This window comes from Tachyglossus aculeatus, chromosome 20 (assembly GCF_015852505.1).
Source record: "Tachyglossus aculeatus isolate mTacAcu1 chromosome 20, mTacAcu1.pri, whole genome shotgun sequence".
Lineage (NCBI taxonomy): Eukaryota > Metazoa > Chordata > Mammalia > Monotremata > Tachyglossidae > Tachyglossus > Tachyglossus aculeatus.
Genome location: NC_052085.1, coordinates 2590023 through 2615030, shown reverse-complemented (window position 1 = coordinate 2615030; position 25008 = coordinate 2590023). Strand labels below are relative to the sequence as shown.

Here is a 25008-nt window from a genome sequence, read left to right as displayed (position 1 = left end):
TCTTACCTCCTTCCCTTCCCCACAACACCTGTATATATGTATATATGTTTGTACATATTTATTACTCTATTTATTTTACTTATACATATCTATTCTATTTATTTTATTTTGTTAGTATGTTTGGTTTTGTTCTCTGTCTCCCCCTTTTAGACTGTGAGCCCACTGTTGGGTAGGGACTGTCTCTATACGTTGCCAACTTGGACTTCCCAAGCGCTTAGTACAGTGCTCTGCACACAGTAAGCGCTCAATAAATACGATTGATTAGCTTGTAACTACCTCAGCGCTTAGAACAGTGCTGGCATATAGTAAGCACTCAACAAATACCATTAAAGAAACAAATTAAAACAAACTCATTTTTTGGTGGGTTTTCTTTTAAGGAAAATCAAAGTACATCTGTTAGTCTGATCAGATTATGTTAGCAGGCAACCGTTTCAGTTTAGTTATATTCTTTGGTTGTGCATTTTCATTGTTTTGTCTCAGCGAGACGCACGCCGCTCTCCGTGAAAAGAAGCAGGAGTCCGAATGCCAGTCTGATGAGCCTGTCTGCTTCGCCATGGGCACCGCCAGCGATGAGTTTGTCTCGGCGGAGCAGAACTCTTCCTTAAACCCTCTGTGCTTTGAGTGTGGCCAGCAGCACTGGACAAGAGAGAATCACCTGTACAACTACCAGAACGAAGTGGACGACGACTTGGTTTGCCACATTTGCCTTCAGCCTCTGTTGCAGCCACTCGACACCCCCTGTGGCCACACTTTCTGCTCCAAGTGCATCAGGAACTTTTTACAGGAGAAGGACTTCTGCCCGCTGGATCGCAAAAGGCTCCATTTTAAACTGTGCAAGAAATCCAGCATCCTGGTCCACAAGCTCTTAGACAAACTGCCCATTCTGTGCCCCTTCTCTGCCGTGTGCCAGGATGTGATGCAACGCTGTGACCTGGAGGCCCACCTGAAAAACAGGTACGGGGGGGGGCGGCGGTGGGTGTGCCGGGGTTGACGCCTCATCGTAGCCGTCCAAGTGAGCCTCTACTTGAGAACTAAACTAAATTATGTTGCCAATTCGTACTTCCCAAGTGCTTAGTACAGTGCTCTGCACATAGTAAGCGCTCAATAAATACGATTGATGATGATGATGATGAACTAAACCTTCCTTTTTGTTTCTGAAATACCTGGGTGTCAGTACCTGGTTGGTTAAAACCCTTTAAGATAAAAACCCCCTTTGCCTTTGGTCCTTGAGGCTAGAAGGTTGGCCAGCGGAATCGGTGTAATCCCCAAGCTAAACGTGCTGTTCTGTAAATCATGCGGGTCCCTTCTAGATTTTGAGCTCTCTGAGGGAAGGCTTCGTGTCTAATCGATCGTATTCACATCAATCGTAGACACAGTTACTGTGTCTAGTAACTAGCGTACCTTCCCACGTGCTCAATACAGTGCCTCGTACATTGAACAGTGGTATTTACACAGAGTACAGTGCTCTGCACACAGTAAGCGCTCAATAAATACGATTGAATGAATTGATTGAGTGTCTGCTCTACTGTGACATTAGGGAATATTCAGAAGAAATACATGTCCCAGCCCCTGCAAGGACTTATAACAGGGGAAGACAAACACACAGAAGACTGTAAGCTTGTTGTGGGCAGGGAATGTGTCTGTTGATTGTTGTATTGTACTCTCCCAAGCACTTAGTACAGCCCTGTGCTCACAGCACTCGGTAAATATGATTGATTTAGAGGTCACACAACTACTAAGAGAAAAAGACCAAGCACAGATGGTTAAGTAATAACTTCATAAAGTAATACCTGCGGGCTGAGGGCACTGTGAGGATGGCCTGACTGGTGGTTAATCAGAGAATAGTGTCTCATGGAGGAAGAGTTTTGAAGGAGGGAGGGGTGTGGTCTAGCCAAGCAGAATGGAGCTAAAAGTCCGGCTTGGGTCATCATCATCATCAATCGTATTTATTGAGCGCTTACTGTGTGCAGAGCACTGTACTAAGCTCTTGGGAAGTACAAGTTGGCAACACATAGAGACAGTCCCTACCCAACAGTGGGCTCACAGTCTAAAAGAATAATTATGGCATTTATTAAGCGCTTACTATGTGCAAAGCACTGTTCTAAGCGCTGGGGAGGTTACAAGGTAATCAGGTTGCCCCACGGGGGGCTCACAGTCTTAATTCCCATTTTACAGATGAGGTAACTGAGGCACAGAGAAGTTAAGTGACTTGCCCAAAGTCACACAGCTGACAATCGACGGAGCCGGGATTTGAACCCATGACCTCTGACTCCAAAGCCCGGGCTCTGTCCACTGAGCCATGCTGCTTCTCTAGACCTGAGCATGACCTGACTTTTCACAAGGAAAGTAAGAGACGATAAGGAGAGTTGCTTGGTTGCAGCAGAGAGTAGGGACTGGGTATAGCAGGAGCAGGCAACTGCTTTTAGTTTAAGGGAATTTGCTGACAATGAGCCTTAAAATCAGTGTCATCATCAATCGTATTTATTGAGCGCTTACTATGTGCAGAGCACTGTACTGAGCACTTGTCCAGAAGTTTTGTTTTCTGCAGGAAGCAGCAATAGGGAGCCAGCCTTTAGAGATGTTGGAAGAGATTCTCGAAAAATAGTTTGGATCTGTGTAACTGTATTTAAGGTAGATTGAAAGAAAAGAGATGGCAAGTAGGGAGATCAGCAAGGAGGCTGCTGAAATCGTCCAGCCAGGAGGCAGTTAGCATTTGTATCATGTAGAGGTTGGGAAAGGAAGGGAAAGAAGTAGATTAGGTACATATATATATGTATATATGTTTGTACGCATTTATTACTCTATTTTATTTGTACATGTTTATTCTATTTATTTTATTTTGTTAATATGTTTTGTTTTGTTCTCTGTTTCCCTCTTCTAGACTGTGAGCCCACTGTTGGGTAGGGACCCTCTCTATATATTGCCAATTTGTACTTCCCAAGCGCTTAGTGCAGTGCTCTGCACACAGTAAGCGCTCAATAAATACGATTGATGATGATGTTGCCAACTTGTACTTCCCAAGTGCTTAGTACAGTGCTCTGCACACAGTAAGCGCTCAATAAATACGATTGATGATGATGTTGCCAACTTGTACTTCCCAAGTGCTTAGTACAGTGCTCTGCACACAGTAAGCGCTCAATAAATACAATTGAATGAATGAATGAATTAGGTGGGGGCAATGAGAGCGAGGAATCAAGCACCACCAAGTCTGTGATCTTGCGGGACAAGGGAGTGTAGGAGCACGTTGACCATGATTGGAAAGTTAGAACTTTTAAGAGGGAAGACGAAGAATTCAACTTGCCTTTTTTAAGCTTAGTGATGGTGAGTCACGTAGGTGGAGATGTCCCAGGGGCAACTGACCTGTTTCAAAAGTGTGTGATCTCATCGGTTTGGTAGAAGAGATGAGAGGTCATGACTGGAGCTATAGATTTGGGAGTCATTCTCAGAATGCTTATAGTTGAAGCCATGCACTCTGAGGAGTTTCTAAAGAGAAGCAGATCTGAAAATTGAGCCCTGAGGGGCACCCACAATTAAGGGTGTAGGAGAAAAAGACTAGTAAAGGGAACTGAGAAAGGGCTGTCGGAGAGTTAGGATGACTCAGGAAAGAGTGGTGTCTGTAAAAGCAAGGCCAAAAAGATTTTCTTGGAGCACAGGGTGACCAGATGTGTTCGTTCATTCATTCATTCAGTCATTTATTGAGCGCTTACGGTGTGCAGAGCACTGTACTAAGCGCTTGGGAAGTACAAGTTGGCAACAAGCTATTGAAAGTAGCAATCAGTCAATCAGTCATCATCAATCGTATTTATTGAGCGCTTACTGTGTGCAGAGCACTGTACTAAGCGCTTGGGAAGTACAAATTGGAACTTCAGTGGTAGTCAATGGTACTGGAACAGTCAATGGTATTTATTGAGCACTTACTATGTACAGAGCTTGGGAGAGTACAGTACAACAGAATTAGCAGACATGCTCCCTACCCATAATAAGCTTACAGACTAGAGGGAGAGACAGTAATATGAATAAATAAGTAATTTATAATATATAATTGAAAGATTTGTACATAAGGGCTGTGGAGTTGGGGATGGGGCAAATGTTGGCGTATCGATTAGGACAGAAAATAGGCAATTAAATCTGGCCTGCAGGAGGTCATTTGAAACCGTGGTAAGAGCAAACTCTGTGGAGTGAAGAGGGTGAACTTTTAGACCAAAGGAAGTCTCAAGAAGAGTATAAAAGCTTACTCAGTATGGTGTTTTGCACTTGGGTGCTCAGTTCTTACCATTGATTGATTAACCTGGAAAAAGGGAATTCATTCATTCATTCAATCGTATTTATTGAGCGCTTACTGTGTGCAGAGCACTGTACTAAGTGTTTGGGAAGTACAAGTCGGCAACTTATAAAGACGGTCCCTACGCAGCAATGGGCTCAGTCTGGAAGGGGGAGACAGACAACAAAACAAAACATGTAGACAGGTGTCAGAATCGTCAGAACAAATAGAATTAAAGCTATATGCACATCATTAACAAAATAAATAGAATAGTAGTCAGAAGGGCCGATTGTGTACAGCCCATTCCAAAGTTTAACCAAGAAGGAAAAGGGTATGATAACAAGAGAAAGCTCCAGGGATTTTTATTTCAGCATCAGGGAAGCTGGTCCATGTCGGAAGGCAGAAGTGAACGAGAGGTTGAAGATGGCAGAAAGAGGGTAAGAGAGAGAAGTTTTCAAGAAATGAGAGGAAATGGGGTCCGGTGAACTGGGCTTTTACTTTCAAGTGTAGCTCATCTTGGGAGCTATTAGGAAAGGGGGAGAGTGGGAAAATCGAGTGGGTAGAGACAGGAGGTGGGCTGCAATTTGATGCCGCTCTGATCCTTTCCATGGCCGTGGCCCCATCAGCATGGGCCTGGACTGAGGACGGGGGAAGTGCCGAGCCCTAATAATAATACTAATAATTGTACTAAGCACTGGGGTAGATACACAGTCCTTGTCCCACATAGCACTAACAGTTTTAATCCCCTTTTTACAGATTCATTCATTCATTCAATTGTATTTATTGAGCGCTTACTGTGTGCAGAGCATACAGATGAGGGAACTGAGGCACCGAGAAGTGAAGTGACTTGCCCAAGATCACACAGCAGACAAGTGGTGGAGCCAGGACTCGAACCCAAGTCCTTCTAACCCCCAGGCCCTTGCTCTTTCCATTAGGCCATGCTCTTTCCCTGGCTATCTCACTCGCAGCCAGTCAGTCGTATTTATTGAGCACCTACTGTGTGCACAGGGCATTGTACTAAGCGCTTGGGAGAGTACAGTAAAACAGTATACCAGACACATCTCTGCCCACAGTGAGCTTACAGTCTAGACGGGAAGATACCCACTCCCCCAACACCCGGAATAGTCTGTGGCCTTGCAGTTCACGAGGCTCGGCCCCAGCCCCAGTGTAGGATGTTGTCATGAAAGCCGGTTGATTGTTGCCCGATCTATACCAGCTGAAGGCTCCATTTTCCGGGGGAGTTTACTGGCAAATATTTGAGCCGCTAATTTCAGCTTTTACAGAGTGCCTCAGGGTCCATTGTGTGGACCCCGGTAAAGTGGGAAGGAGAATTGAACGCGCACGGCAATTCCGCCAGAGAATGGCCACTGATGACAAAGCGAAGTGCTTTGCAGACGTGTTGAATTTAGTGCTATTATGATGTCTGCCACAGGTACTATCCCATCTGAATGAGGCTCTGATGAATTAAGCATCGTCGATAGGCCCAGTTAGCCTCACGGGGGGTGGGGGAAACACTAAAACTTTGGCTTGCGTTTTCAAGTGAACAAATAATTGGCTTCATTTGGGCATAAATGCCAAAGACGGGTTACAATGTCCGGGTGGCAGCTCTGGAATGCGGAATTACTGCAGAGAATTGAGTCATGAAGCCCAGAATCTGATGACTTTATAGCCAGGGACCACACCAACCTAGGACCACCTCACGGTCGCTAGCAGCTGGTTTCAGAGTCGATCAGCTCGGTGGATTCCATAGTCCGCAAGAAGATCGTGGGCCGTCACTGTTTAATGGCAGATGTGAGATGACATGTGGTTTTAAATACAAGCCCGAATAAAAGAGTGTGGTAGTTAGGGAGAGGAATTTTCAGTACCATTAGATTTTCCTGGTACGGTTTCAGATTCCTTTTCCCATTTGAATCCGGTTCTATTCTTGAGAAATCTGGTTCTGATTCAGTGTGGCTCATACTTTCCTTCTCTTCCGTAGATTGGAATTAAAACACTGAAGAAAGATGAAAACTCACTTGAGTAAAATTACTGGTTATTGGCTGATACTATATTAGTAGGAATAATGGAAAATCCCCAAACTGTAAATATAAAAATGTCAGTCTACAGAACTAGAAATAAAATAGTCTGTGTATCGCACAAAGCACATGACTACTTAATAACTACTTTGCTCCAGCCTGCCAAGTAACTAGAGAAGTATTTTTTTCCCAATGATTTAGCATTTAAGTTGCCTTGGAAGTTGAAGGCATTTTTTTTTTTGTTGTTGTTCAATAGCCAAAACCTTTTAAGGACTGCCTTGCAGTGTAGAAAGCAGCACATTAATTAGAGAAGAATCCTGTGTTTGTGAATCTGCCTAAACCATCATTCCTCCGCTAACTATTTTGTGGGTGAAAACTGCCACGTAAAAATTGACCAGAGTCAAGAGTAGCACCGTGTTTATGCCTGACCTGTGGAACTCCTGTGGAACTTTGCTGGGGTGACTTTTCCCCTTGAATTGGGGGAATTTCTCCCTCTGAAAAAGAGGTGATGGTGCATTTTTTAAATGCCCAAAAGTTGGAGGAGAAAATAGAATTGGTGTTTATTTTGGAGTGGGAAGACTGACAGTTCATTACAAAAATGTGCTAAACTCATGTAGTCGGTGTGACTCAGTGCAGATTTACACATTGACTTTAGCCCCTTTTGACAATGAAATTATTATGAAAAACTGGGCAACATTTTTGAAGTGAAACTTTGGAGGGTTTTCTTTTAATCCTAGCTTAAAGAAAATAATTAGGTTGGGGTGAAATAGAGGGAAAATAGGACCTACCTTATTCATCAAAAACTATGATCATGATCCTCACCGCTTGAGTTGCTGTTACAAAATCAACACTGGAACCGAGTGTATTTTTAATATTGTCTATTATGTAACGTTTTCCCCCTGAGAGTCTAAGTGCCCAGGCTAGTGAGCAAGTCAGCAGCGGAGTTGGACGTGAAATTCAGGGCTCCTGACTCTGACTTCTAACACTTAGACCCATCGTGGGAGAATAGAAGTGTAACAGAAGTGCTGGAGAGCTGGGTGGGATTTTAGAGACTAGGGAGGAAAGATGGGAATGGGGTAAAATAGAAGGGACTGTGCTGCTAAGATCATTTATTTTTCAAGAATTGAAAGCGAAATCAGGACTCGGAAAAGGAATGGATAATAGAGCTCTAAGCATGACGAGGGCTACTGGGAAATTTGGTCATAACTACAAGGGTAAAGGGAATTGAGTAAACAATTAATCCACAGTTGCCAAGTCTGAAAGAGAAGAGTTAGGCTGGTGTCATTCTTTGTTTTGCGGTAAGAAGCCGAAGACTGCTCTCAGAGCCACAGGGTTAACAGGGCCAAGGGGCTCCTTGCTCTGGCTTACCTTTGAAATTCATAAATAACTACCAAGAAGAAAGTTTGAAAATGATTCATTTGGGGTGGTTAATTGAGGCCCTTCAGCCTTTCAAATGTCTGGCTTATCTTCAAAATACCGTGGGCATTCTCAGCCATTAAACTTCACAAGTCCGGGAGATAGTGGTTTCATTTAGACTTTGAACCCCATGTGGGACAGGGATGGTGTCCAGCCTGATTAACTTTTATCTACCCCAGCACTTAGAACAGTGTGCGATGCCTAGTAAGCACTTAACAAATACCATAAAAAAGTCAAATTTAGCTGGAAGTAAATTTAGGGTTTATGGACAGAAAGAGGGGTGGCTGTCCAGAAAATGCCTTAAAACTTTTTTGTGAGAGTCAAATTGACTCTTGCCTACTAAAAGCCTTAAGGGATAAGAACAATGAGGGAGTGAGGGATGAAGAAATTGAGACCAGAGAAAGATCATTTACCTTGGAGAGAGATTGACCTTGTCAGGGGCCCCTCCTTATGCTGGTTCCCTGTTGCTGACTTCTGACCCTGGGCCAGTTTTTGTAGCTCCAAGAAGCTGGGGATGGAGTGGGGTGTCTCTTTCCAAGCCCGGGAGACTTGGAAAGAGTCCCGGTCATTTTCCAGCAGCCCTTACCCTCAGCCTGCCCCATTAGAACAACTCCGAAAGATGGGTCCAGGGGCTATGTAGAAGCCGTGTTGTTTAGTGGAAAGAGCACAGGCTTGGAAGTCAGAGGGCCTGGTTTCTAATCATGTCGATTTTAAACTCACTGTGAGCCGTCATTGTGTCTATCAACTATGTTATACTGTACTCTCCAAGTACTTACTACAGTGCTCTGCGCACAGTAAGTGCTCAAAAAATATAATTAATTGTTTGTTAATCCCAGCTCTGTCATTCGCCTGCTGTGCTGGGCAAGTCACTTAACTTGCCTCGGTTTCCTCACCTGTAAAATGGGCATTCAATACTTGTGGTCCCTCCTACTTAGTGTGTGGGACAGGAACTGAGTCCAACCTGATTTACTTGAATCTATTCCAGCACATAGTTTGGTGCCTACCATATAGTAAGCACTTAAATACTATTATTACTATCATCATCATTAGTAGTAGTAGTAGTAGTATCATTATTAGGGAAGGGCAGGGATTAGACGACGTGGCTAGGGAAGCAGGAAAGGGAGACTGATTTGGCATAGGGGAAGGAAGGGCAGGGAGAAAGAGAAGAAGAAGAAAATCTCAACCTCTCCTCTTTCTCATATTTCACTACACTTACGCATCTGTCAAATTATTCTTTTTTCATTTTAAAGAATCATGAAGTTTGAGAAATTAACCTCCTGTTTCCCATGGGGTCTTAGGCCAATTGTTTTTCAAGAATGTCACTATATTTTGTGTGAAGTAACCGTATTAGTAGTTGTCGTCCCTGGGCACTTAGTGTTTTGTGTGTTTTACTTCCTTGACAGAAATTAACTAATGCAAACAACATGCCTACATTTTATTTTACAGACGAGGTAATGTCATTTGATCTCCATGTATGTCCAGAAAATACCTTAAAACTTTTTTGTGAGAGTCAAATCGACTCTTGCCTACCAAAGCCTTAAGGGATAAGAACAATGAGGGAGTGAGGGATGAAGAAGTTGAGACCAGAGAAAGATCATTTATATCTCCGTCCATACATCTCCATACATATATCTCCATCTCCATGTATGTTTGTGTCTGTGCACTGTTCATAATGTGAGCTATCTAGGGGCCGATATTTCACCAGTCTATAAACTGCAGAGCACAAAACCTATTATCATGCACTCTTCACCAAGAGTGATAGTCAACTTGGGGTGGAGAGAAAAAATGGTTGGGTGTTCTCGGGTCTCAGATGCTGAGCGCAGGTCTCTCGGATTCAGAATTCCTAACTCCCGCCCAACATCGAGCCAACAGCCTGGAGATGCATTATTGGCTGACCCATTTTGCACCTGCGATATTGAGTTCAATCTGGTTCCATCCCAACCCACCAGGTTCCGACAGGGACCAGGCAATCAGTCTTGGGCTTCCTCAGGGGTGGCCATATCCGATCCCTCAATCATTCATTTGTATTTATGTGTTTGTTTTAGACTGTGAGCCCACTGTTGGGTAGGGACTGTCTCTATGTGATGCCAATTTGTACTTCCCAAGCGCTTAGTACAGTGCTCTGCACATAGTAAGCGCTCAATAAATACGATTGATTGATTGATTGATTGAGCGCTTGGGAGGGTACAATATAACAATAAACAGACACATTCCCTGCCCACAGCGAGCTCCCAGGAGCTGTGGGTCAGAAGAGGGGGAAAGTTGAAAGAGGTGCCTGGCCTAACCATGGAGGAACTTTGGTTCTGGGGACCTCAAGACAGTGGAGAGTTCTGGGGTCTGTCCCTGGGGTTTGTGCCTCCATATCACGGGCCCACAGATCTGGTTTAGACCAGATTTTAGACTGTGAGCCCACCGTTGGGTAGGGACTGTCTCTATATGTTGCCAACTTGTACTTCCCAAGCGCTTAGTACAGTGCTCTGCACACAGTAAGTGCTCAATAAATACGATTGATTGATTGATTGATTGGTTTAATCCAGAACATACCTTCAGGCAGCCCCATGCCCATGAGAAAAGGACCCAATCCTCTGTAAAGCGCGTGGAGATCCTCCCACCATTCATTCAATTGTGTTTAGTGAGCACTTACTGTGCAGAGCACTGTACTAAGCGCTTGGGCAGTACAAGTTGGCAAACGAATGGGTGTCTTCTGAGTGCACTGCACTATATGCTAAACACTCGGTCGTCTGCCGCAGGTGCAATACACATATCCCCTTCCCTCAGGAAGTGTACACTCTAATAAAAGGGCTGTCAGGTGGAAGAAGCTGTCACAGTCTTCAAATATTACTCTATTTTATTTGTACATATTTATTCTATTTATTTTATTTTGTTAATATGTTTCGTTCTCTGTCTCCCCCTTCTAGACTGTGAGCCCACTGTTGGGTAGGGACCGTCTCTCTATGTTGCCAACTTGTACTTCCCAAGTGCTTAGTACAGTACTCTGCACACAGTAAGCGCTCAATAAATACGATTGAATGAATGAATGAAGCTAATATTTGGAGAAGCCTAATGTGATCTGCCTCAAAGATCCAGGGGTCAAATTTGTGATCTATAATATTGTCGCTTCCTTTTTTTTTCTTTTCCCCCCACTATTCACCTGAAAGCACATAATGTTCTCTCTCTAGGTGTCCTGGAGCTTCCCACCGTAGAGTTGCCCTGGAGAGAAGAAAAACTAGCAAAGCACAGACAGAGATTGAGAGTGAAAATGGGCCTGGCATAATAGATCACTCAGGAACTTTATCTCCAGACCCCGATGCTGCCGGGACAGGAACAGTGCCAGCAGAGCGGAACTTTACATCAACTTCTCTTCCTGTGTGGACAGATGATCCTGGCTTTGACAACCCTGCTTTTGAGGCGAGCACAGTAGCAGACAGTATGTGCTGTTTACCTCCTCATCCTACATTTCACCTGTCAGAATCCAAACCGAACTTTCTGTAGAGCTTGTCAGTCTGCCGAGTTTTCACCTGTCCGAAAAAAAAAAAAACCCTCATCCAACCACCCGCTCTTTCCTGTAACCATTTCTAGTGACAAACCGAATCTCTTTCTTCCCCTCCCAACCTCCAGATACGAAACTTGAATGAGAAAAAGAACGGATTCTCCTCCTCATCCCCGTTTTGTCATGGTTCCTTTCACTGCGCCGTATCGCAGACCTCCGGCGGATTGCTTCGGCCTTTCCGGTTTTGTCATTAGTGACCGGGAGTTCAAGTGCGAAATCCAATTTCTAAAATGAAGTCCCCCCCCGCCCCCCAAATCACCAGGCTTCCTGCATGTAGATGGTTGTTCTGGACGGGGGCCATCCCAGGGTGACAGAGTACTTCCTAGGGAACTAACCGAGCCACCTCTCCCCGGAGAGGGTTTTGAGAAGAAACCCTGAGCCTTACTGCAAGTGGAAGGTGGTTTTCTCCTTCCTTTTCTTGATATGGCCTGGACCCCTACCACTCCTTAGCTTACCCCCCTCTTTGGTTTTAGTGTATGTTCAAACAGGCCTCCTTTCATCAGTGTGTTGGCTCCCAACCCTTTGGAGTGAGTTGCAGCTGCTCTTCCAAGCGTGCAACCTATTAAGAAAGAAATGAAAGCCGGGTGAGAGGAATTCCCCGAGGAAGAAGCTTGCTTTTTGGTTTTCAAAAATGTACTTGCAATTTTTAAATTGTGTGATGAGAAACCTATGGAAAAGGCCAGCGCAGGGATCCTTGACCAGGTTAGGTTCCGCGGGAGTTCAGGGTTTGTTTGTTTGTTTTTATGGTACTTGTTAATTGCTTAATTCTGGGGGAGATAAAAAGATAAGCAGGTTGGACCCAGTCCCGGTCCCTCATGGGGCTCACAGTCTGATTAAGAGGGAGGACAGGCATTGAATCCCCATTTTATAGATGAGGAAGCTGAGGCACAGAGAAATGAAGTGACTTACCCATGGTCAACACAGTAGGCAAGTGAGCCTGCTGTTGGGTAGGGACCGTCTCTCTATGTTGCCAACTTGTACTTCCCAAGCGCTTAGTACAGTGCTCTGCACACAGTAAGCGCTCAATAAATACGATTGAATGAATGAATGAAGTGGCAGAGTCGGCATTAGAACCCAGGTCCTCTGATTCCCGGGCCTGTGATCTTTCCACTAGACCACTTTACTTTCCCAGTCCGTGTTTGCATTTTAAAGTGAGTCCTTACATTTTTCTTAGCCTTGGGTCCTGCTAAGTTATTCTTAGTGTTAGTCTTCATTCTTAACAGGTTTTTAGCTAATGGTGGAGTAAGGTTGGTTTATTGTGCACTGTATATTCGAAATTTCCCTGCCACCTAGTCATTTTGTAAGCTGAAAACATTCCAAGATCTAGGAGAGTTTTAACCTTTTTTTAAATTAACCTTTGGCAGCTACCCAACAACCGCCCAGCTTACCCGAAGGAGAGATCACGACAATTGAAATTCATCGGTCCAATCCTTACATTGAATTAGGAATCAGCATAGTGGGTGGCAATGAGACCCCACTGATCAACATTGTTATCCAAGAAGTTTATCGAGATGGGATCATTGCCAGAGATGGAAGACTCCTTGCTGGAGACCAAATACTTCAAGTATGGAATCTAATGAAACATCCTGTCCAATGCATCTTCTTCCTCCATGCTGTTCTGTGTACATATTTGGATACATAGATGATAGAGTTTCATGTGTAGTTCAGTTTAGGAGACTGTAGTTTACAAGATTATGTCCTGGGGACCAGAGGAATTTTGAGACTAAAATTTCAAATTCCAGGGCACTTGCCTGCAGTGTTTATTTCCTTGAAGAGAGGTGCTTGTAGTTCATTGCCTTATACTGCAGCTTCCTCTTCCACATTAATATTGCAAATAACAGAGTTCTCACTTCAAACTTCTCCCTCAAAAATCCCTACTTTTCTTTTCAGTAAAGTAATAATCTGTCCCTAGACTTGCTCACCCTGATAGAGGAGTTTTATATCTTTTCAGTAAAGTAATAATCTGTCCCTGGACTTCCTCACCCTGATTGAAGAGCGTGAGGAGGGTTTTGTTTGTTTTTTTTACACCAAAGAGAGTTGTTGAAAATTCAGACAAGTTGCTTTGCTCTGTATATCTGGATTTTGATGCCACCAGACAGCAAATTCAGGTTCGTTAAAAGACGAAACAAGAGTTTATTCAGTAGGGTAACTTGAAGCAATCTGATCGATTTAAAAAGAGCGGTTGGAATAGTCACCGTCTTTAAGGATGGCGTCGAAAGAAACGCTGCTCACGGATGCTTTGGTCGTCTTGCTTGTTTCGATAGGTCAACAACTTTGACATCAGCAACGTGTCCCACAACTATGCCAGAGCGGTGCTTTCCCAGCCTTGCAGCACCCTGCACCTCACCGTTCTCCGAGAGAGACGCTTTGGCAGCCGGCTCCTTAACCACCCCGAGAGCGGCTGTCCGCGAGAGGAGAGCTTCCACGTGACCCTTCACAAGCGGGACTCGAGCGAACAGCTGGGCATTAAGTTAGTTCGCTGGACGGACGAGCCGGGGGTCTTTATCCTCGACCTGTTGGAAGGAGGACTGGCCGCCCAGGATGGGAGGCTCAGCAGCAACGATCGCGTGCTGGCCATTAATGGGCACGACCTTAAGCATGGCACGCCCGAACTTGCAGCGCAGATTATCCAGGTAAACGCCCCTCGACTATCCCTCCACACCCCACCCCCAGAAATAGTAATAAGGCTGTCGGGTTGCAAGGACCCAGAGAAAGCAGGGGAAGTTTGACAGGGTTGGAGAAAAATCATACCACGCTGTCGGCATTTCTCGTTAATGCGCATGGTAATAATAATGATGGCATTTATTAAGCGCTTACTTTGTGCCAAGCACTGGGGACGTTACAAGGTGATCAGGTTGTCCCACGGGGGGCTCCCAGTCTTCATCCCCATTTTACAGATGAGGTAACTATCCGCCAAGCTCGCTCTCTTCCTCCCTTCAAGGCCCTGCTGAGAGCTCACCTCCTCCAGGAGGCCTTCCCATACTGAGCCCCTTCTTTCCTCTCCCCCTCGTCCCCCTCTCCATCCCCCCGTCTTACCTCCTTCCCTTCCCCACAGCACCTGTATATATGTATATATGGTTGTACATATTTGCTACTCTATTTATTTATTTATTTTACTTGTACATTGCTATCCTACTTATTTTATTTTGTTGGTATGTTTGGTTCTGTTCTCTGTCTCCCCCTTTTAGACTGTGAGCCCACTGTTGGGTAGGGACTGTCTCTAAGTGATGCCAATTTGTACTTCCCAAGCGCTTAGTACAGTGCTCTGCACATAGTAAGCACTCAATAAATACGATTGATTGATTGATTGATTGGGGCCCAGAGAAGTTAAGCGACTTGCCTGAAGTCACACAGCTGACAGTTGGCGGAGCGGGGATTTGAACCCATGACCTCTGACTCCAAAGCCCGGGCTCTTTCCACTGAGCCACGCTGCTTCTCTATGGTAGCCAATAGCGTCTTTCATTCAGACGTAGTTAAAGAATTTCGGGGAGTGGATGGAGCTACAATTTCATGGTGAAGGGGGCAGGGGGGGGCGTTATTTTAGCAGTAAAATTAAATTAAACAGTGTCTCTTTTTAGAGGAGTTCAAAGAACTGTGCACAACCTGTCAAATGTATTCTGACAACATTCCTGGGAGCTACGTAGGAACAGATGACAGTAGCCAGTTCGAAAAGTCCTGTTTTCACAAGAAAATTAAAGAGCCAGAAGGCAGTGGGAAACTTTCTTTAAAGAAAATAGGAACTGCAGACCTTCTGACATATTTAGGTTTTCTTTTCCTGCCGGAAGGCACCAAAGATGACATTCCAGCACTTCTTTTCTGAGGGGAAGTGGAAAACATATAGGAAGTGGTCAGTTAATGTCAGCAGTCAAAAACAGATGGAGGAGATAGCCACCGTTAACAAAAGAAGGGTCGCAGGAGAGCTGTCATGCAGGCTAGAAAAATCAATCAATCATATTTATTGAGCACTTACTGTGTGCAGAGCACTGTACTAAGCGCTTGGGAAGTACAAGTTGGCCACATATAGAGACAGTCCCTACCCAACAGTGGGCTCACTGTCTAAAAGGGGGAGACAGAGAATAAAACCAAACATACTAACAAAATAAAATAAATAGAATAGATATGTACAAGTAAAATAAATAAATAAATAAATAAATAGAGTAATGAATATGTACAAACATATATACAGGTATATGTAGAAAAAGAGAATTAAAGGAAAGAGGCTCTGTAAAGAGCGTCACTGCCCTGGCCACACCTGAAAGAATTGAACAAGCTTCCCAGATTTGGTTTAAGAAATCTTTCCTGCCTTGTACGTGCCTTACGGACAGCCTCAGACATGGAAAACTGACAGCATCTCTTTCAAAGAGAAATTAGCACCGGACAACTTTTTGAAGCAAACTTTCATGTTCTGAAAATGAAGAAACTAACAGCAGTCACTACCACAAGGAATAATAGGTGGCAATTATTATATGTCATCAGGCTATACTGCAGACCTGAGTTACCTCTCCTAAGCAGAGAGTGGTCATCTGGCGTGGACTGAATATAGCTTTCGTGTTGTTTAGGATAAGGCAAAACCATTCTATTGATTTTTTTCTTCCTGAAATAAACCCAGTTGAAACTCAAAGGGTGGAAAGGGAAAGTCAAAGCATTGGTAGAGTTGGCCAGCCTCATGATGTAGAGCAGCTAAATAGTGGCTAGCCCAGTGTAGCCATGAATGGCAATGCCCTGGGGCAATAGGAAAAGGTTAAAAATGCCAACCCAATGATGATGATGATGGCATTTGTTAAGGGCTTGCTATGGGCAAAGCACTGTTCTAAGCGCTGGGGGAGGTTACAAGGTGATCAAGTTCTCCCACAGGGGGCTCACAGTTTTAATCCCCATTTCACAGATGAGGTAACTGAGGCACAGAGAAGTGAAGTGACTTGCCCAAAGTCACACAGCTGACAGTTGGCAGAGCCGGGATTTGAACCCATGATCTCTGACTCCAAAGCCCGTGCTCTTTCCACTGAGCCACGCTGAATGGGGTGGAGGGGGGGGTGAAATCTCTGTTTGAAGAGATAATACGTCTGTCCAAGATGAGATGGTGATGTGATCATAAGAAGTTAGATTTCAGAAGAAAATGATTTCATATGGGTTTGAAAATAGATTCACAAGGTGACTATTCTTTGTTCTCAAATCATGCAGTTCTTCCCAACCTCCCACCAGACACTTGGAGTCAACAATATCGACTCTCCACTGAGACCTTTGAATATCAAAGCGTCGGTTATTTCATGCTCTTCCTTCTAGTGAGACAGGAGATGATCAAAACCTTGCCTTGTATCTGCCCAAACAATAAATGGGATTTGGACTTTTGTCCAGTGGCAATCGGCTGCGCAAATACATTTGCATATTCACGTATCTTTAGGACTGTCTCGACTACCCGTTATGCTCGACCACGACTTCTGGCCACAGAGATCTTTAAGGCTATCACCTTTCTGACCCAAGCTGCCTCTCCGGAGCAGTAAGCTCATCGAATTGTTGGGAGAAGACCTATTTGGCAGCAGCTCTGACACAGTGGGGTGGGGAAGAGATATTAATCTAAAAAAGTAGAATTCGGGCATTGAAAGGGCAGGTGCGCCCTTTGTAGCAGCCATTTGTGGCAGGTTTTAAATGTCAGAAGTAGAACTTGCAGCTTTGATGCTTTCCCTTTGGAGGAAACCTTGCCTCCTTGCTTGGTGGACCAACCGTACATTTAATTTTGATTTCCCCAGCTAACCTGTCTGGAACCATTTGAGGCTTCTTTATTTGCAGTAAAACAGATTCTACTCAAATAAGAGGGCCAGGGAACAAGGATTTTTCCTACTTTATTGTATTAATGATAATAATAATGGCATTTGTTAAGCGCTTACTATGTGCAAAGCACTGTTCTAAGCGCTGGGGAGGTTACAAGGTGATCAGGTTGTCCCACGGGGGGCTCACAGTCTTAATCCCCATTTTCCAGATGAGGCCCAGAGAAGTGAAGTGACTTGCCCGAAGTCACACGGCTGACAATTGGCAGAGCGGGGATTTGAACCCATGACCTCTGACTCCCAAACCTGTGCTCTTTCCACTGAGCCACGTTGTTCCCCTTTCATTCATTCAGTCGTATTTATTGAGCGCTTACTGTGTGCAGAGCACTATACTAAGCGCTTGGGAAGTACAAGATGGCAACATATAGAAACGGTCCCCACCCAACAACGGGCTCACAGTCTAGAAGGGGCACTTAGTGTGGTACTTTGTGCACAGTAAGTGCTCATTAAATATCAATGAATGAATGAAGCGTTTGGTATTTGATCGCTCAGCGAAACCGAGAACCAGAAATACAATTATTCCCTCATCATCATCAATCGTATTTATTGAGCGCTTACTATGTGCAGAGCACAGTACTAAGCTCTTGGGAAGTACAAATTGGCAACATATAGAGACAGTCCCTACCCAACATTGGGCTCACAGTCTAAAGGGGGAGACGGAGAACAAAACCAAACATACTAACAAAATAAAATAAATAGAATAGCTATGTACAAGTAAAATAAATAGAGTAATAAATATGTACAAACATATATACATCTATACAGGTGCTGTGGGGAAGGGAAGGAGGTAAGATGGGGGGATGGAGAGGAGGACGAGGGGGAGAGGAAGGAAGGGGCTCAGTCTGGGAAGGCCTCCTGGAGGAGGTGAGCTCTCAGCAGGGCCTTGAAGGGAGGAAGAGAGCTAGCTTGGCGGATGGGCAGAGGGATTGGGGGCATTCCAGGCCCGGGGGAGGACGTGGGCCGGGGGTCGATGGTGGGACAGGCGAGAACGAGGTACGGTGAGGACCCTCGTGACGCTAGTTTTCAGTAGTTAATGACGCAGCCCTGGCCGTTGTTCTGTTTGTGTGTTTTCTCCAGGCAAGTGGAGAGAGGGTAAATTTAACAGTCGCCAGGCCCGGGAAAGCCCAGACTGGGACCGGTAGCCGGGAATCGGGAATGTACAACAACAACGGCAGTGGCGGCGGCGGTAGCAACCAGATCCAACACCCGACACAGTCACCGTATCCTGGCAGACCCAGCTCTCATCGGGTGAGGGTTCCGTTCCTTTCCCGAAATCCAGAAACCCCCTTGGCAGCAGCAGTAGTTGATGTCCACAACTTTTTTTTAATGGTAGTAATAATAATAATAATGATGGCATTTATTAAACGCTTACTATGTGCAAAGCACTGTTCTAAGCGCTGGGGAGGTTACACGGTGATCAGATTGTCCCAAGGGGCTCACAGTCTTCATCCCCATTTTACAGATGAGGGAACTGAGGCACAGAGAAGTGAAGTGATATGCCCAAAGTCACACAGCTGACAATTGGCAGAGCCGGGATTTGAACCCATGACCTCTGACTCCAAAGCCCAGGCTCTTTCCACTGAGCCACGCTGCTTCTTATGGTATTTAAGCGCTTACTATTTGCCTGGCACTGTTCTAAGTGCTGGGGTAGATGCAAGCTAATCCGTTGGGACACTCTCCCTGTCCCACATGGGGCTCACAGTCTTCATCCCCATTATACAGATGGGGGAACTGAGGCCCAGAGAAGTGAAGTGACTTGCCCGTGGTCACAGAGCATACAAGTAGAAGTAACGTGGCCCAGTGGAAAGAGCCTGGGCTTTGGAGTCAGAGGTCATGGGTTTGAATTCCGGTTCTGCCAATTTTCAGCTGTGTGGCTTTGGGCAAGTCACTTCTCTGTGCCTCAGTTCCCTCATCTGAACAATGGGGATGAAGACTGTGAGCCCCCTATGGGACAACCTGATCGCCTTGTAACCTCCCCAGCGCTTAGAACAGTGCTTTGCACATAGTAAGCGCTTAATAAATGCCATTAACAATAATAAATAATAGTAATAAGTAGCAGAGTCGGGATTAGAACCCAGATACTTCTGACTCCCAGGCTTGTGGGCTATCCACTAGGCCACGCTGCTTCTCTTCCTGTTTGAGCTTTTTCATGTGCAGAAGGGCAGCATGCCCCACCAAACTCAAGTTCTCTTGTGAGCTGTTATTCATTCATTTGTATTTATTGAGTGCTTTCTGTGGGCAGACACTGTAATAAGCACTTGGGAGAGTACAATACAACAATAAAGAGTCACATTCCCTGCCAAAACGAGCTTACAGTCTAGAGGCAGAGAGACAGACGTCAGTACACATAAATAAAATTGCAGGTATATACATAAGTGCTATGGGGCTGGGAGGGGGGGGAAGAGCAAAGGGATCAAGTCAAGGCGATGCAGAAGGGAGTGGGGGATGAGGAAAAATGGGGTTTAGTCTGGGAAGGCCTCTTGGAGGAGATGTCCCTTCAATAAGACTTTGAAGAAAGGGGAGAGTAATTGTTGGTCAGATATGAAAACAGAGGGTATTCCAGACCAGAGGCAGGATGTGGATGAGGGGTCGGCAGCGAGACAGACGAGATCGAAGCGCTTAGTACAGTGCTCTCCCCCTCGTCCCCCTCTCCATCCCCCCCATCTTACCTCCTTCCCTTTCCCACAGCACCTATATATATGTATATATTTTTGTACATATTTATTTATCTATTTATTTTACTTGTACATATCTATTCTATTTATTTTATTTTCTTGGTATGTTTGGTTTTGCTCTCTGTCTCCCTTTTAGACTGTGAGCCCACTTTTGGGTAGGGACTGTCTCTATATGTTGCCAACTTGTACTTCCCAAGCGCTTAGTCCAGTGCTCTGCACACAGTAAGCGCTCAATAAATACGATTGATGATGATGCTCTGCCCACAGTAAGCACTCGATAAATACGACTGAATGAATGAAGCACAGTGAAAAGGGTAGCACTAGAGGAGCGAAGTATACGGGCTGGGTTGTAGAAGGGGAGAAGCAAGGTGAGGTAGGAGGGGACAGGATGGTGGAGTGCTTTAAAGCCAGTGGTGAGGAGATGGATGGGCAACCACTGGAGTGTTTGGAGGAGCGAGGTGATCTGTCCTGAATGTTTTTGTAGAAAAAACGATCCGGGCAGCAGAGTGAAGTATGGACTGGAGTGGGGAGAGACTGGAGTGAGAGGTCAGCAAGGAGGCTGATGTAGTAACCCAGGTGGGGTAGTTTCTCCTTCAGACATGGCTTTACGCTTTCGCCTCCTCCGCACCCCGGGAAAGACCCCTTTTCCCCGATTTCCAACTGCTGCTGAGGTGGAAAAATTCATATCATCTATTTATTTTATTTTGTTAGTATGTTTGGTTTTGTTCTCTGTCTCCCCCTTTTAGACTGTGAGCCCACTGTTGGGTAGGGACTGTCTCTATATGTTGCCAATTTGTACTTCCCAAGCGCTTAGTACAGTGCTCTGCACACAGTAAGCGCTCAATAAATACGATTGATGATGATGATGATGATATCCCACCTTCCTCGCTCTTTATGTCCTCACCTCTGTTAGCAGAGGAGCTGGAAAGCATTCATTCATTCACAGAGCACTAACTGTGTGCAAAGCACTGTACTAAGAGCTTGGGAGAGTACATTATAACAATAAAGACACATTCCCTGCCCACAATGAGCTTACAGTCTAGAGCAGCCAGCAAATGGCCAGTGAAGGGGATTACCCCCGAACAAAGAACAAGCACCACACCTAAGAAGGGATAGGTTTGCGGGGGCAGGTATCCAAACAGTAGCCGGAAATCTGCTGTCCCTGGTGACGGGGAACTGAAGACTCTTACGCCCCAGCTCTTTTCCCCTGAGTTCAACTCAGGCCCGGAGGGCAGCCATTCCAGAAGCTGTTTTTGGAGAAAAGAACCAGTCCCAATCGTGACCACTTTTGAGTGTTTTTGTCAACGGAAATGCATTTTAAGGGCCTTCCCCAAAAACATTGCAGTTTCTAGCCAAAGTAGGTGGAACTCTGTCCCCTTTATTGCACAATTTAAAGCAGTGAAATCGGATATTAGGTGGACAAGCTCATCACACTTGCAGTGTTTCCACCAAATGGCAGATGGAAATGATAGCATCGCCTAGCTGGATTAGTAGAAATAAAACATAATTCATACAACAAGCTGGGACAGACTACTTTAGAAGATAAACTGAATAATGCCAAAAAAATTAAAGCAGAAAATTAAGAGTCCCCAGCAGGTATTTCTTCCGTGTTTAAAGTATTTTCCACTGTTTTCCTAGTTCCATAAACCACACTACACAGTCCATCAAAGAAGAGAAGATGTTAGGGTAATCATTTGCAAAAGCCAGGCCTACTGAAGTCATGCATAACTAAGCCCACGCTTTTCATTCTTGTTTGAACTGCGGGCGTCTTTGATGAACCTTTTACACAGTGTAGTGTAGCTAATAAAAAAAAATCTGCAAAACCTCCAGATTTGACAGACGTGCAAATAGCAGTATTTTCAGGAGGGATAGATATAAACATAATATAAAACCGTCCCCAGAAATACTCCATTCGACATTGACAAAGGTGGGATCAAAATGCAGAGAATGCGATTATACTGAACTGCCCCATAAGGTCCTCCAGATTATCTGGTCAACTGTCTTTTTGACAAATGCCACAGTACAAGCTTTTCATTGTTGAGAACATTTCACTAAATATTTGTGTAGGTTTTCCCATGCTAGCCTGCGTCACTTCCAGTATAACACATTTTCAGAAGAACAAGCGTAAGTCTAGGGTCTCTCAGATGTGTTAAATTGAGTTTGCTATAATTCTAGGAAGGAAAGACCTGCTTGACCTCCTGAAAACTGGATTTCAGGCTCGGGCTCCAAAGGAGTAGGGTAGGAAATGACTCACAGAGTCAGTCTGAGGACTCTCGTAAAACGAATAGCAAAGGAAGCTGAATCCCCACTACATTCTCTATTCTAAGGGCAAAAGGAAAATTGTATATTACATTTTCCTTTTCCTACAATTGTCCAGTAAAATTTGGATAGGCTGCATAGTAGATCCTATCAAGTAATAATCTTTAAGTTTAAAAAAAGACAGCCACTTATTTATAGAGCTTTAATTCCTCAGGGCTTTGCATCTATTCCCTTTCCTATTTCAGAAACTAATTTTATGGTATTTGTTAAGCACCTACTATGTCACAGTATTTTGTATGCTTAAAGTCAGTTTCTATTGTCACCTCTCTTTACTTTAAAGAAAATCCTACCCTGTGGGCTAGATCTTTACCTGTCTGACGACGTGCAGTGTGCACTTGTTAATCTGATCCTATTCAGTGGGGACAAGGAAAACAGAGTGGTCACTTTCCAGATTAGCTCATTTTGGGCATTCTAGAGGGTCAGTGCTTTCAGTCAATCAATCGTATTTATTGAGCGCTTACTGTGTGCAGAGCACTGTACTAAGCGCTTGGGAAGTACAAGTTGGCAACATGTAGAGACAGTCCCTACCCAACAGTGGGCTCACAGTCTAGAAGGGGGAGACAGAGAACAAAACCAAACATATTAACAACATAAAATAAATAGAATAGATATGTACAAGTAAAATAAATAGAGTAATAAATATGTACAAACATATATACGTATATACAGGGGCTGTGGGGAAGGGAAGGAGGCAAGATGGTGGAGATGGAGAGGGGAACGATTATTTTCGATTGTTTTCAGCCCAGAGGAGGAAAAGAAAGATGGTTTTGCCCACGTCATTGTTAAGGTTACGGTCAAGGCTGGATCATTTTGTTGTTCCCACTCTACTGTAAACTCATGTGGCCAGTGAATGTGTCTGTTAAATTATTATACTGTACCCTCCCAAGCACTTAGTACAGTGCTCAGCACACAGTAGGCGCTCAATAAATACGATTGATTTCAGGAGGGTTTTACCTCTACTTCATGTTGCTCATTGTTCAGAATGTTTTTTGGTGTCTTGCCACAGGATCTCTCCCAGTGTGTTACCTGCCAGGAGAAGCACATCACTGTGAAGAAGGAACCCCACGAGTCCCTGGGGATGACAGTGGCGGGAGGCCGAGGGAGTAAGAGCGGCGAGCTGCCCATCTTCGTGACCAGCGTCCCTCCACACGGCTGCCTGGCCCGGGATGGCAGAATCAAGCGAGGTAAGTTAGGCCTCCGCCAAGGCCAGCAGCACCGTTTCTCACTCAGCGACACTTGGGGTCTTCTCGATCCTTTCCTTTCTTCACCTCGAGGGTCTAAGGGTATTTTTCCAATCATTCAGTCAGTGGCACTTGTTGAGCGGGGCCTGAGTTAGCACACGTGGGAGAGGGCAGTGGTGGCAAGATACAGGTTCCTTACCCACCCAGAGCTTACAGTTTATTCTACCCAGATGTAAAATAGCAACAGGCCAGCCCCCTGCTCAGGAATTCAACCCAGAAAAATGTACTTCCTTTATTTCCGGAATCAGGGGATGTGAACAATGGAGAAAAAACCTCTGCAACCCTCTGAGGGATCCAGAAATAGCTGATGATCCAGTCGAACAGAACTTCTCCTTTATTATTTTATTATAATAATAATAATAATAATGATGGCATTAATTAAGCGCTTACTATGTGCAAAGCACTGTTCTAAGCGCTGGGGAATTTACAAGGTGATCAGGTTGTCCCAGTCTTAATCCCCATTTTACAGAGGAGGTAAATATTAACTTTAGGCACCATAAAGGATGCCAAGGAATGAAGGCGCTCAGCTGATGTGCGCAGAGAGCCGGGGCCCAGAATTCTTCTCTTAGAAATGACTGCTAGTCATGTGATCTAAACTATTGGAGACCACTTTTGAGAAATCCAAATTGCAGACATCATTGATTCGGAGTAAAGTGAGCGAGTTGTGTGGGGAAGTTTTAAAGGTTTCGGTAAAATTTGTTCATTAGTTTGGCAGTGACCCTATATCTAGCATACCACTCCAACTTCCCTCCATCCATTCCAGACGTCTCCATCTTTTCATTTCCTCTAAATTCCCTTCTCTTCTTTGAACCAGAAATGCAATTCAGCCAAAAGTCTAGACTAATGAGAAAATAATGCAATTTTTCCTGCCCTAAAGGGAATCACAAAGAATGATTCACAGCATTTTAAAACTAAATCCTTCCCTCTCCTTTCCACAATTGAACTAATTTTATTTGCGCCCTCTAAAAGAGCTTCGTGTAACACTGAGTTGCTATTTGAAAAGCAAGAATAAAAGTTTATTAGATGCCTAATGATGCAACTGTAGTGCTTTCTGGCCTTCGTTCCCCTTTTCTTTTCTTTTCTTTTCTTTTCTTTCCTTTCATTTCCTTTCCTTTCCTTTCCTTTCCTTTCCTTTCCTTTCCTTTCCTTTCCTTTCCTTTCCTTTTCTTTTTTCTTTTCTTTCCTTTCCTTTTCTTTTCTTTTTTTTTCTTTTCTTTTCTTTTCTTGCCTCACTCCTCCCCTTTTCCCCCTCCTTTATCTCACTTCTCCCTTGCCCATTTCTCTTTTTGCATTGGCTCTAGGGTGTTAGCGTTTTGCTTCCCTCATGCTCTGGGCATTCATCCTTTGCTTTCCTCACAATTCTGTCCTTAGGCAACAATAGTAAGTGCTCAATAAATACGATTGATTGATTGATTATAGGCTTCTGCACTTGTTTGCCCAGAGCTTCTTTCAGAAACAAGTGTCCAAAGGAGGAATCGAGGCCTTATTCCTTCCTCCTCTGTTCAACGTTGTGGTTGAAATGTGCTCAAACAATGCAAGAAGTTGACCTCCTCTCATCTTTTGCTTTACAACTGCAGGGGTTTTCAAGGCTGGCCGCTCTCATGATGATTTAAATTTCATCATTCATATTGAGTTTTTGACTCTCGCCCTCAAATGAGGTTAAATGAGAAAGAAGGAACAAGATGGGGAGAAGGATGTACCACCTG

The 25008-nt window shown here is 44.5% G+C and overlaps 1 protein-coding gene across 1 annotated transcript in view; it reads left to right on the top strand.

Moving 5' to 3' along the window:
* Positions 1-491: 491 nt before the first annotated feature.
* LNX2 (ligand of numb-protein X 2) overlaps positions 492-25008 on the top strand; it is a 34674-nt gene continuing 10157 nt past the window's right edge. The window contains exons 1-6 of the mRNA XM_038762121.1: positions 492-954; positions 10872-11119; positions 12607-12806; positions 13507-13875; positions 18145-18315; positions 23068-23245. Coding sequence (XP_038618049.1) covers positions 554-954; positions 10872-11119; positions 12607-12806; positions 13507-13875; positions 18145-18315; positions 23068-23245 — 1567 coding nt within the window. The 5' untranslated portion in view covers positions 492-553. The remainder of the gene's footprint in view (positions 955-10871; positions 11120-12606; positions 12807-13506; positions 13876-18144; positions 18316-23067; positions 23246-25008) is intronic.